General features: G+C 47.1%; 1 protein-coding gene across 2 annotated transcripts in view; it reads right to left on the reverse strand.

Moving 5' to 3' along the window:
- The window catches only part of CCDC149 (coiled-coil domain containing 149), a 97,666-nt gene that overhangs the window by 46,139 nt on the left and 37,868 nt on the right, over nt 1-13,659 (reverse strand). For both annotated transcript variants that reach the window (XM_028507989.2, XM_028507988.2), the window contains exons 3-4: nt 13,583-13,621; nt 970-1,077 (exon numbers count right to left, since the gene is read on the reverse strand). In XM_028507989.2, the coding sequence (XP_028363790.1) occupies nt 970-1,077; nt 13,583-13,621 (147 nt within the window). The remainder of the gene's footprint in view (nt 1-969; nt 1,078-13,582; nt 13,622-13,659) is intronic.

Here is a 13,659-nt window from a genome sequence, read left to right on the forward strand (position 1 = left end):
GTAGCAAGCAGTACACGCACAATCCTCCCTGCTCTTCTGCTACGGGAGGGCCCTTGGGCAACCAGACACTGTCGTGCCTTTTTTTAAAGGGTGGACGTCTCTCAAAATGGTGCCTTCCAATAACCAACAACTCCCACACATGATGACCATCACTGCACTTTATCGAGGAATTTGGTCATGTTTAAGAAAAACACACCCCCCCCAAAAAAGGACCTCCTTCCTGCCAAGTAGGTGCCCCGCGTTAAACTCCAAGGGCCACCTCCGCTGAGCAAGCTGCCTCTGGCAGGGGACCGGAAGTGCATCACTCTCGGCAAAATGGGACATTATTTGTGAGGACAGAATTAAACTTCGGTAGTTCGTCCTTTTCTCAACTGTGCTTTTGTTTGCAGCTTCAGCTGGGAGAGCGCGCACATTTAGTTTGGTTTATGAGTTCATATTTTATAATTAACGTTGCCAACAGGGGAGTTTGATTAATACCAAACAGTGGATTTTGAGCAATGTTCCATACAAATTGCCAAATTTAGCAATAAAATAAATTGGTTATGTGCACATAATTAGTAGGATAACTATTTAAAATTCAAAACCGAATGTGAATAATTCCAAATCATCTGAGCCACAAATCATTATTTGTATGGAGGGGGGAAGTATAGCATTCGGGTTTTATTTTGCCCTCGACCACAGTGTTATCCGCCATGAAGCTGAACACAACGAAACTTCCACAATGAGTTGTGATGACATTTTAGAGCAACCCAGAAACATACACCTACATGTGTGCATGCACACACACACACACACAAAGGGAATGTCAGAAAGATAAGAAATGCCCAACTGTGAATTTTCATTGCAGGTGTAAGAACTTATAACAAAATGTTCAGCAAATGCCACGTTACATTTTTCTGACAAACTCTGTATAAACCTCTGGTGCACAACCACCCAGCAGGGCCTTCTCCCTTTAAGCATTCGCCATACCTTATTGTCACCCTGGACTTCTCCAAGCCTTTGCTGCAGTTCTTTTATTTCTTCTCCCAGATGTTTATTTCGGTCCTGAGAATCTCTCAGTAGTTGTGCAAGATTAGCCTGGAAATATCAACACATTATGAAATACAATCAGAAACGCAGGAGTGGATAAATGGGAGGCTTTATTAGGCTTCTAGGGGCTGGCGTCCAAGCCCCGCTGAACCACACAAGGCTCATCAGAGTAAACAAACGCATACACGAATGCAGCGAGTGTGCACATCACACCACGACGAGTGCATGGAGGAAATGAAGTTGGCCGTGAACTTCCATTTGGGGATGTTCTTTGTTTCCAGAATGGCTCAAGGACAAGTAATAAAAAAAAGTTGTTTGTATTTCACTTTAAAAAAAAACCTCTAAGTGCTTTTTTCACTAAAAATCTTGCAAGTGGCATAGAGTTTAATTGTAAAATGTAGGCCAACAATATAGGAAAAGTTTCATTTCCTTGTTTAGATAGTTGTTTGCCCTTCAAATAGATCTGGTTTCATAAACTTCTCTTGGCTACTTCAGTGCCCAGAATTTTGATCACAAAAGGAAGAAACGAGAGAAGACACGAGTGATGTGCCACAATTTCAGAGATCAGGATCCAGAGATAATTCAACAGTCTCCTGGGCTGGTTTTCCTACCACCTTATATCCCAAACAACCAGGATGGTCACATGCCTGTCCATCTTCATGATGTCACCCCTTCCTTAAGATTTGCATCCAGCTCTGACCCACATCCCTCTGGCCCATGTGGGAGGTCATCCAATGGCCAGTCTCCCCTCTCAGTCCCGCGTCATCTCCCACCATCCCTGCCCTTTCCCCGTAACACACAGCACCTTCACCGCATTCCCACCCTTCCTCGGGATCTCCAAACTGGCACTTGCTTGCTCTCCCCGCCTACCGACACGCTTGCATCCATCAAGCCTGTAATTGACCGCTCCTCTGAGCCTCACGTGGCTTCCTGCTCTGCAGCACTATTTGTATTTCTCTAGCTGTCATTGATTCCAGTCCTCACCTTGCTTATGATGGCCTTATCTAAGATTAGCAAGAAGTCTGCAAGCTACGGGGAGGCAGAGATGCTGTTCTCTGTTGCCTCGGCTCCAGGAAGCCGGTGTTCCAGCCAGTGTTTTAAAGACTTACGATGAGTAAATGAGGGAGGACGCAGGGAAGGAAGCGAGTGATCAGCATATGACTCCTGGGAAGGAATCATTCAGAAATCATTACTCGCAGGGATTTTAAACATTATAGAGTCCCTTCATGTTATAGCCCAAGAAATTCAGATCCAGAGCCATCAGGACACTGGTGTAACCGTAGTGGCTAAATCTCCAAAGGCTTCAGTGTTACAAGAATAAAGGTGAAAGAACATAAAACACACCTGGGCTCATCCTTGACTCCTTACTTTATCTCCTCTCCCATTTCCCATCTGCTGGGGCACCTGGCGTCTCTCCCCTCATGGTACGTAGCCCCCCAGTTCAGCTTCCCTCCAAGCCCCTTGCTGCCCTGCACACATAAGAGGCCCACTCCCCACTCAGTGCTGTTTCCCGTTCCCTCTCCCAGGAGTGCTCTCCCTCCAGAATAACTCTCAGCTCACACCCTCACCCTTTTCAGGCCTTTGCTCAAAGTCCATGGGCCCTGGGGGGCCCATCTACACCCCTTCATCTGATACTGCGACCTGCCCACCTGCAGCCCAGCCCCATCCCCTACATCCCGTTTTCTTTCTCCCATTGTCATCTTTTCACGCACCACATCGTGTACTTTTTGGTTTATTGCTCACTACCTGTTTTACTGTCTCCGTCTCCCTGCTAAAGGAGAAGTTTTGTGAAGGGCGAGGAACTTTGTTTTCTCTGCTGACCTAGTAGATACTCCATAAATTTTTTTTTTTAATGAAAGACAATAGCTGGGCCTGGAGGTGTGATCTCAGCCCCAGCAGGGACCTGGGGTAATAATGACAACCGCCAACCCTGGACCCAGTACCCAGCTTGGAGTCCTCCGTGAGAAGGCCCACTCATCCCCACTGACGGGGTCTAACCAAGCCCCGATTTCTGCTCACTTATTTGCGAACATTAATCTGATTTAATTTTTCTATCCTGTATTTGCAAGTCTCGTTATCTGGTCACAGTTGCATTCTACTACTCAGACAAAAATTTGGTAAAGGATGAGGAAAATTAACTCCCCTTTCATAGGCAGGAAAGAAAAGAAACGACAACAGACTACCTTTGGAACTTTCTCTCTGTGGAGTCAGAAAGACTAAGTTAGATCCCTGTCCCGCCACTGGCTGTGCTGGGTGGCCTCGGGTGAGGCTCTTAACTTCTAGAGTTTCCCTATCTGTGAAATGGACTCACCATCCATACTTCGTGTGCAGATTTGATACTGAAATTGAGTAATAAATACAGGGCACCTACCACAGTGCCTGGCACACAGAAGCTCTGGTAAAAGGCTGGTTGCCCCACTCCCCGTGACTATGCCCTTCCACATGCCCCAACTCCACTGTGAAGAGAACCGTTGGGTAGACATGGTGAAATGCCTCCTTGGACACAGATGGGTCCTTTGTGATCCTGCCTCTTCACTCTTCCTTACTCATCCATTCATTTATACAACAAATCTTTACTGAGCACCTACTATGTGCCAGGCACTGTTTTAGACTCTGATGCTACAGCAGTGAGCAATACAGATAATACCCCTAGCCTTTGTCAACTTATACTTTAATAGGTGATAGTACATTAATTACATTATAGTATAACAAAATAAATAATGTCCCAGTAGTTGGATGATTGGTGCTGTGGAGAAAAATAAGGCAGGCAAAAAATAAAACAGAGTGTTCCAGGGGAAGCAGCCACAGAGGCCTCCCTGGGAAAGGCACATTTCAACCAAGACTTGAGAAAGGACAGACAGTGAGGGAGGGAGGGAGGGAGGGAGTGCCTGCGGAAATCCCGGTGGGCGTGTGCCTGCTCCAGCTACTGGCTTCCCTCTGTCCCTCTCCCATGGGAAAACTTCCACTTTGGAGACCAGTTCACCCCAGAGACCGCAGCAAACAGACTGACAGACCATTTGGTTCCTGATTGCCGTTTGCTGGCCCCTCCCCTCCGTCCCGCAGCTCTTCTTCCTGAGCACAGACTGTCAGCAGTGGGCAGCCTCTGCCTTCCCTCCGCATGGCTCCCCAGCATTTCCCAGACGTTAGCTCAGCAAGCAGAGTCCTCCTCCAACAGGTGGAGGGACAGGACCCCCAGGCCGAGGGACTGGCCCGGAGGAGGGGGAGGGGGCCCTGGTACAGCGGGCAGCCTCCCAGGGGCCCGCCACAGCCCACACGTAATGGGACACGTCAGCCCCCCATCTGCAGGACACAGCAAATTCTGCTTTCACAGAAGCCTGTGGAAGGTACCCCCAGATAGAAATGCTTGTAAGAGTAACAGTGAAAACTGCCCTGGCTGGTGTAGCTCAGTGGATTGAGTGTGGGCTGCAAACCAAAGCATCGCAGGTTCGATTCCCAGTCAGGGCACATGCCTGGGTTGCGGGCCAGGTCCCCAGTGGGGGCCACATGAGAGCCAACCACACAGTGATGTTTCTCTCTCTCTTTTTCTCCCTCCCTTCCCCTCTCTAAAAATAAATAAATAAAATCTTTAAAAAATAAAAAAATAAAAAAAAGTAACAGTGAAAACTTAATAAAAGACACATAACAACAACAACAAAAAACTGCGATGTCTCCAACTTTCCCTGTTTGAATCAATAATGGCTTGAGCCCCTCAGGTGGGTCGGCCTTCCCTCACCAACCTGCTCACAGTATCTAAATCCATGCGACTCCATCTGTCTGTAGTGAGAGACCAGTTCTCTGCCTCCGCTCCATCCCAGACTAGAACTTGTGCAAAATGCAATAAAAAGTGAATTTAAGAAGACATCAAGACCCCAAGCGTCTGTGAGAATCAAAAACCATGCTGTCAGATTGCTATCAAAGTTTCTGAACGCCTTCAATGTCCGCACTTAGCTTGTCCAGAAACAGCAGCTTGCAGCCTGGCCCTGATCCTTGGGCCTCACTTTGCACAGCCCTGAGCTTGGCAACGCTCCCTGGCATTTAGACATTAGATGGAGCAGGGCAGGTGCCCAGCATGACCCTCAAGGGTGCCGGTGATACATAAAGCAGAGGACAGGGCTGCTTTAGGAAACAGCGGGTCAGAGGCCCGGTGATGTGATTGTCAAACATTATTTACTCTGCAGCCCGGCTAAAAGGAAATCTACCAAAATAAAGCCGGGCCTGTCCACCGTAGCTGCGGAACAATAGTCAATCAGAACCGCGCTGCCTCCAAGTGAGTTCACGGTAAATGTACACCAGCTTTAGAATTGACCCCTGGGGCAGGCTGGGGCGGGGGCGGCGTCCCGCTTGAAAGCAGTGACTTGTAATTTTCTTTTACATCTCACCGGCTGGATTACTTGTCAGCACACAATTCTTTCCTATTCATCAGGCCTTCCACCTCTTCAACTCCAAAACAATAACTTTGAAAACTAGAAAATGACTATTCTGATACAGTGCCTAACACCTTAACACCTGAAAGAACAAAAAAGAAAAAGAAAAAGTAGTCCATTTCAAAGCGCTCAAAATAAGAGGAGAAAAGTTCACACAGTTCTTTTGACCAAAAATAACCCCCGTGACTCACACACATTCACCACAACAATCCATCAGGCGAGCCCGCGACGCCTGCTTATAATTTATCAGCGATGCAGCCCATTTTGTCTCTGTGTTACTGAGAAGGATTCTGTGACCATCGGTTTAGAATGGCAGCACCATGTACAGGAAATGTCAGGGAAACGGTGGCAGACGCTGGGAAGGATTTCACAGAGAAAGAAAACAAAACCGAGAGATTATTTCCTCCAAATCTCCGGGGCGCGGGGGAGCATAAATAGCAAAACATGAAAAGGCTTACAAAGAAGCCTCTTTTCCATATTCAGATCTAGCCGGGGCCGACATTAAAGGCTGACATTTTAGCGCTGATTATAGTGGAACGCTGAGTATGATGGAAAACGTCGTAGAATCCATATACACTTCAGTCCCTCTTTCTGGCTAGATGGGGATCTGTGAAAACGGGGATGGGGAAGGGAGGGAAGAGAGAGCTGATGAAAATACGGCCCGAGACCCGAGGCTGACAGTGCCTGACAGCTCTCCATTCCGCAGGCCGTCCCGCGTGGAGGAAGGGGGCACCCCCAGCTACAGCGATGGCTGCAGACTCAGGCTGCCAAGGCCAGCGCCTGCTGTGGAGGGGAGGAGGATGCTGGAAATTCTCCCTGCACAGAGCTGAAGACTACGGCCCCTGACAGAGATCTGGGAGTTCAGAGGCCCAGGTGCACCTCCCCCCAGACCTCCCCCCACCACCCACTGCCTTTCTGCAGAAATTCTCACCAAGGCAGACTCGCCCTGTGGGCCAGGGGAGCCTCTCTCCGCTTCCTTCAAGTCCAGCTGCATCCCAAACACCTGCCTCTACTGCTCTTTCAGTTCCCTTAGAACTGCCACAGAATGTGTCAGCACAGTTGACACTCTGGATGCAACACATTTTTAAACACATAAAAAATGATGGGAGTTTTTTTTAAAAAAATGATACGTCACACTTAGCAATGACAACTGCAGCTGAAGGGTTCCTGTTTTCAGTGATCCAGTAATCGTCCCTGGTTCCCAAGGAGGGGACGACAGGATACTCGGTGGAGGGAACAGCCCTAAACCTTTGAGATGGGAGAAAGGGACCCACAATGTACCCTTTTCCTCCCCAGTGTGAGAAACGAAGAGATGGTGATGAGGGCATCAGAGGATGGCACTCTAAAATGTGCCACTTGGTCATAAGGGTTGTCTTGAGCTAAGGCAACTGAGAATCAACAGCCACAGAGAGTTCTCTTTCTTCCCCTTTCCTGACTAAAAGCAGGGCATGCATTCCCATCCTCTCCAGTCCCAGGAAGAGGAGCGCGGCTCCAGCCACCGGAGACGGCGAGGTGGCACTGTCAGCACCTCTAACTAAAATACCCTCCACCTCCCATCGGCTTCCCCATACATATTTCCTCGTCACTTTCCCACAGCTGATCACCCTTTGATGCCCAAACCCCTTCCTTTTGTCTGAACGGTATGTGAACCCCCACATCTAACCACTTCTCTGAGGTCCACGTCTGTGAACGCCCTTGCACATGAAATACTCACAAAACTGTATGCTTTTTCTCCTGTTAGTTAAATTCACAGCCCCCCAAGCATGGAACTTAAGAGGGTGAAGGATAAAAAAATGAGAAGAAAGTGATGAAAAGTTTAAGACTAACCTTCCCACCTGGCGCTAGCCCAGACACTGGGAAGAGCCAGGAGTCCTCACCTGAGCCCTTAAGTAACTCAGACCAGTGACTGCAAGGACTGGAAGGGGAAAGAGCAATGTGCTGAGACCAATCCCTCCCTCCTCTCCAATCTCCATGAGTTACTAGAGGACCATCATTTCCATTAACTATAGCCATGGAGCAGTGACTCTCAGGCAAAATGTAACAAGGATGCCCTACCAGAAAGCCCTCTACCTCACTTCTCAGTTTGCTTACGTAGCAAAACTGGAATTCAAAACTGGGAGGGAAAAATCAGAGACAGATGGGTAAAACCGTGACCTAGGCACTTCCTCAAGGAGAGTAAGTTAAAAAGGGAACATGAGTGGGGAAAAAAGAGGCAGAGACCAGACTTAGAAAACGCTGCTCTGCTCCACAGTGTTAAGAAGTTCGGCACCCTGGACCCCTTAAACCCACACCTTCAGGAGGCGAAGGCACAACGTTAAACAAGAATATGTAAAAAAAAAAAAGGCAAAATGCATTGGATGAAACATCAAGCATACTTGAGAGGTGTGATTGATAGCAAATTTAATTGCAATTTCTACTTGGCTGCTTTGGTCTGTGGCAACTCCTGTGTTAATAGTAATAAAGTGAAGCTTGTTTTGCTGAGCAAGGGCCCCTATTCATAGCAGCTGCCAAAGTGATGGCCTTGGCTGCGGCGACAGCTTTCTGATTTACAAAAAACACCCCCCCCACCCCACCAGAGATTATTCCACGTGCATTTTTTGGCTGTGCAGGGAGCCCTCAGTGGCCTGCCCCCACCTCATAATCTCAAAACACACACTTGTGAGGGCACTTCCAGCCTGCAGGCAAACAGGGTTGGGAGGTTGCTATTTAAATAAACGTTTGCTTAATCTTGGCTATTATGATTCTGCATCTGCCACTCAGTGGCTCCCTTAACAGCTCCCAAGTTCTTTAGACTCGGGGAGCCTAAATTTGCTCATCTGTAAATGGGGGGGGCACTCTCACCTTCTTTACAAAATTGTTACAAGGATTCAAAGGGCCTATAGCAATAGGCATGAGGGCTCGGCAGGAAGTTACTGTTATGTTTTGGGAGGTTTCCCACAGGCTGGACCCTGGATGTGTTCCCCGGATGCTGCACTGTTCAAAGTGGTGTGAAGGAAACATCTCAAAATACTCAGGATCTTTGGAGGCAGTTTGGGGTTCTGAGCCTCAAACCGGGACACAGATACAAAGTCGCTCTGATCAGCAGTCACTGGGGACTAAGAGAAGATGGGCCAAGAAGACTGCTACTGGAGTGAAAGGCTCCTGTCCACCCCACCTCACAAAGGGCCACGCTATGCTCTGGTGTCTCCTGGGTGGTCATCCTGGTGCATGCCACTGTCTAAATAAGATGCCACTTGCAAAGATTTTATTTATTTGGTTTAGAGAAAGGGGAAGGGGGGAGAAAGACAGGGTGAGAAATATTGATGTGTGAGAGAAACGTCGATCAGCTGCCTCCGGCATGCACACACTCCAGCTGGGGACCAGCCTGCAACCCAGGCATGTGCCCTGATGGGGAATAGAACCTGCAACCTTCTGGCCTGTGGGAGGACGCCCAGCCCACTGAGCCACACCGGTCAGTGCAAGTTGTCCCCTTTTAAGGGAGAAAGCAAAGGCTCCCTCCCGGACTAGGAGGAGCGCCTCCTGTGGTTTCTCAGCTTGAAATCACAACGGGAAGAGACAGAGATGCAGCTGATTGTTTGTTCAAGGAGAAATTGGTGTGAGAAAAACGTGCGTGCTGTGATCCCCCCAAATGCCACTTCCTAAGAAGATTAACCCCAGATCATCATTTCAACGCCCCTCTTCGTCTCCTTTGGAGACAACTGCTTGTTTAGCGAAAGAGAAATATTGAAAGGGTCGTCAGAGACCTTCCGGTGCTCTCTCGCTCTGGTGCCAAGAGGTGCTCAGTGCACAGCTCTGCCTGGAGTGTCAAGAAGAAATTTTCATTTCAATATTCCACCAGAAGCCATTAGCACATCACTGTTGTCACGATTTCTTCACAGCTTCTTTAACGGATGATTTGCCATTGGAAATTGAGTTGTCTTAAAAAGGATTCTAAGTTCTCAAAGAAAACCTCGACAACTGTATTTCTAGAACCACAACCATGACCATGAAAGTTCTGGTCTGTCCTCTGAGGACGAGACAAAAAAAAAAAAAGGCAAGAAGAAATGATGGGCAGATGTTGTCTGCCACAGGAAAGAACGCTGGCTTGGGTAGAAATTCTGAGGCCCGGTTCTGGCTCTCCACCACCCTGAAGCAGTGGGCTTCAGATAAAGCATTTAATCCTTGGACTTGCAGGAGGAGTCGGGTTAAATATTGATTTTGCTTCCTCTGCCTTCAAACATTCCAAGAATCGGATGCAGAACCAAAACACCGGAACTCAAACCCTGAACCACAAGTGAGGAGAGTTCTCGTCCTGCTCTATCAGCATGCATTTTGACCTTGGGCAAGTCACAGGAAAAATAAAAAATAGCCAACCCAGTTTTCTTTTACTCTCCAGGGAGCACTCACCAACTACAAGGAAGTCAGCCCTGGAAGTATTATCATACCAATTCCTCATAAGAACTTCACAAATATGCCTCATTATGATGTTCATTTCGAAGGGAAGGAAATTGAGTCTCAGGTAGGTTACACAAGATCACCCAGCCAGCAAGTGGTTGGGTTAAGTTTGAATCCATGATGCCCATAATGCACCCTTGAGACTATATGCAAGACAGAACTTGCCAGTGTGACCTCAGGAGATAGTTGGGAGATTACCTCCATGTTTCCAGCCAGCCAGCCAGCCAGCCAGCCAGCCAACCATGCATGCACAGTCAGTCTCTGGGGAAAAAAGCACAAAGCACTACAAAGACAGAGGGTGTGGTATTGTTTCCACTGAATCTGAGAAGACCCCTCAAGACATTTAGAGCAGCAGCTCTTGAATGCAGTCCCAGGAGCCCCAGGGTCCATGAACGGGCTGCAGGCAGTGTGTGAATCCAGGAAACTGAATGCAAAACCGTTTGTGGGCATGTATATGTCCCATTTCTGGAGCAAAGGCCCATGGTTTTCACTGTATTCCCAGCGATACCTCTGACTCTCAAGAGTCTGAGAACCACTGGTCCAGAAAAACGGAACTGAAAACACCCTACTTGCAATATCACATTTGTTCCTCGTAGCCATACCATGTGGTGGGTACCACTTTCTGCCAATGAATGGATAAGAAAGCTGAGACTCAGACACCCAAAGAAACCTTCCCAAGGCCACACAATTAGTTGGATGGGTGCCACTGCTGGCTCCCTCATAGCTCTTGCATCCCAGGCACTTAATCTAAGGCAATTTATGTGGTGCTGTCCTGGCAAGTGCTAGTAGACCAAGAAGACCTAGAACTATGTCTAACACTCGCCCAGTTAGACTTGGGGGAAGGACTTATATTTCAGGGCTGGGTTTTCTGCCTCTTCTGCTTAGAGGAACCAGCCTTAGAAGAAAACTTACCCGAAGTTCAAGAGGAAACTGACATTAAAATTGGCACCGTGATGGAGTGAGTACTCAGATAAAATACTGGACACTCAGTTCACCTTGAATTTCAGCTAAACAATGAATAATGTTTACCATAGGTATATCCCTAATAATGCAGAGAGCATATCTGTACACTGAAAAAGTATTCACTGTCTACCCGAAATTCAGATTGACCGGGGTGTCCTGTATTTTTCTATGTGTTTTTATTTGCTGAGTGGGACACAGTGGAGGGAATGAGTGCATGATGACTAACTATCCAGCATCTGAAGCCTGCACTGCCTCTGAACTCTTGGTTATGTGAGGTCCTTGACTCCTGTACTGTTCAAGCTGTCTAGAATTTCTGCCACCCACACCCCGGTGCATGCGGTCTCATGCAGCAGGTCGGCAGGTCCAACCCAGGCAGGCAGGGCGCTGAGTGCAAGCTCCCAGCACCACACTAAGCCTAGAGGGACAGAAACTCAACGCCCCATTAAAGCCACATTGAAATCTACAAAGCCAGTGTTTAGGACACAAACTTTTTTGTTTTGTTTTGTTTTGTTTGTTTTGTTTTGTTTTCAGAGCTGTAACAATGCAGCTTGACAGACGTACTGGAATTCACCAGATTCTCCTCAGTCAATGTACATTTCTTATCAGAGTCAGAGTCATGGAACGTGAATTCATTTACACTGGAAAACTCCCTCATGAATACTAACACATTCTAAAATCATGGCAAAGATGACTGCTCACAGCCACCCAAACCACAAAAACTAAAGCACCCAGCAGTGCCAGATGAAAGATCCCGATTTTCAGACATTAATAATAAGTTTCCATGTAATTTTGTTTAGAAAGTAAATCAATTGGCTCCATGGAAGAATTTGACTTCAGATCAGACCTGAAGCATTGTGAAGCAAATAAAAGAGCCAGGAGGTTATGGCAGAGAGTAGAACCGAATGACTGAATGGTAAGCACAGGACTGCATTGCTATTTAAGAATAAAGGCGCGTGTCTGTGTGTGTGTACATGTGTGTGTTGGGCATACTGTTAGCACAGCATCAAAAATCACAAGGTAATGAACCCAAGGGGTTTATATGCAGTGCCAGGTATATGATCAATGAACAAAAACAGGAGGTTGCATTACCCATTACAGTTACGAAGATACCAAACAAATCTGCCCTTATTGGCATCCAGCAGTTCTGAAGCTGTCCTCTGGCACAGACTTCCCATAACACAGAGCACACGGCATCAGCATCGCCATCGCCTGGGTTCCCTTCACACCCATAAACGGCTTTACTCCAGGGTGTGTCAGTACACAACAATCGTGAAGTTAAGGAAAGTTCTAACAAAGATATCTTTGGAAAAAGCAATATGTATGTATGTATGTATGTATGTATGCAACTGTATGAAAAGAAATTTGATGTGCAATATTCCTGGATGTGGTAATATGAAAATGTTAACTATCCCTCAGTTAATCTAATAAAGTTAACAAACCCTGAATCAAAATACCAACAGGTAGGGGTTTGGGTGGGGGTTGGGAGGATTTTATCAGGAGGACCTGATGAAATGTTTGTAAGTGTATCTTCCTGAAAAAGACGGGCCCAGGGAAGGAAGTGAGCCCAGGCAGATGTTGAAAGCACTGTGAAGCAGAGCCAGAGTAACGTGGTGCGGCCACAGGACTGTAGAGGAAGCTCAGAGGAGCACAGCCGCAAGTCCAGGAACGGATCCGTGTGTACATACAAGGCTTTGTTCATTGAGAAAGTAGGCATCTGAAATCTGCAGGGAAAACTGAACCTGTCAACAAACACTATTGGCTACCTTAGGAGAAAAGAACATAAATGGCTTGTGAGTTTTGGCAGTAAGATGGCTTTTAAAAGTCTGAAGTGCCACACGTGCACCAACAGATGAACGGATAAAGAAGATGTGGTATGTATACACAGTGGATTACTACTCAGGAACATAAAAAAAGTGAAACCTTACCATTTACAACAACATGGATGGACTTAGAGGGTACTACGCTAAGTGAAATAAGTCAGAATGAGAAAGCCAAATATGGGATTTCACTTACCTGTGGAAATAAAACAACAACAACAAACGAGCAGATGAACTAAAACAAAAACAGACTCACGGATGCAAAGACCAAACTGATGGTGGGGAGAGGGGAGGGGTTGGGGAGAAGTACAAACTTCTCCTGACGAAGTAAGCAAGTCATGGGAATGTAGCGCACAGCTCAGGGCGCACAGCCAATAACATCACAGTGACTGTGTGTGGGGACAGCGAGTCCTAGACCTACTGTGGCAGTCACATTGCAAGGTATGCAAATGTTGAGTCACTGCACCCGAAGCTAACAGAGTATTGTATGCTAACTATACTAGAGTATAAAGTATAAATAAAATATGAAATTTTAAAAATGTCTGCAGTGGCAGAAGATAAACAGCAGAAGAGAACCCTCCACGGAAGAGGAAGCTGCAGTGCTGTAACCATGAACCCTCAACTCACTCAAGGTTTCCCAACAGCATTCCCAATGAAGAAGGACAATGTGGTCGGTCACCTGGGGTGTCCTCTTCCGCCCTGTTGGACCTCGCCGGGCATCCTTCACTCTTCACCCCGCCCCATCCCCTCTTTGCAGTCAGAATTTCCTCACCACCCACTCCCTCCAGTAGTACAGAAGACTCTGGAAAATGAAAGATTTCTCTATACATTGTGGAACTCCCTGACCCCCCTAATTGTTGCAAGGCACCAGTGCAAACAATTCAAGAGTTATCTAAGAGCAGGAATAAGTCTTACCTGTTTCCTCTTTTCAGGAGGAAGTGACGGATCTCCATCCTACAAAGAAACAAGGGCTACATTTTAGTTTAAAAAAA

The sequence above is a fragment of the Phyllostomus discolor genome, chromosome 1 (genome assembly GCF_004126475.2).
Source record: "Phyllostomus discolor isolate MPI-MPIP mPhyDis1 chromosome 1, mPhyDis1.pri.v3, whole genome shotgun sequence".
Lineage (NCBI taxonomy): Eukaryota > Metazoa > Chordata > Mammalia > Chiroptera > Phyllostomidae > Phyllostomus > Phyllostomus discolor.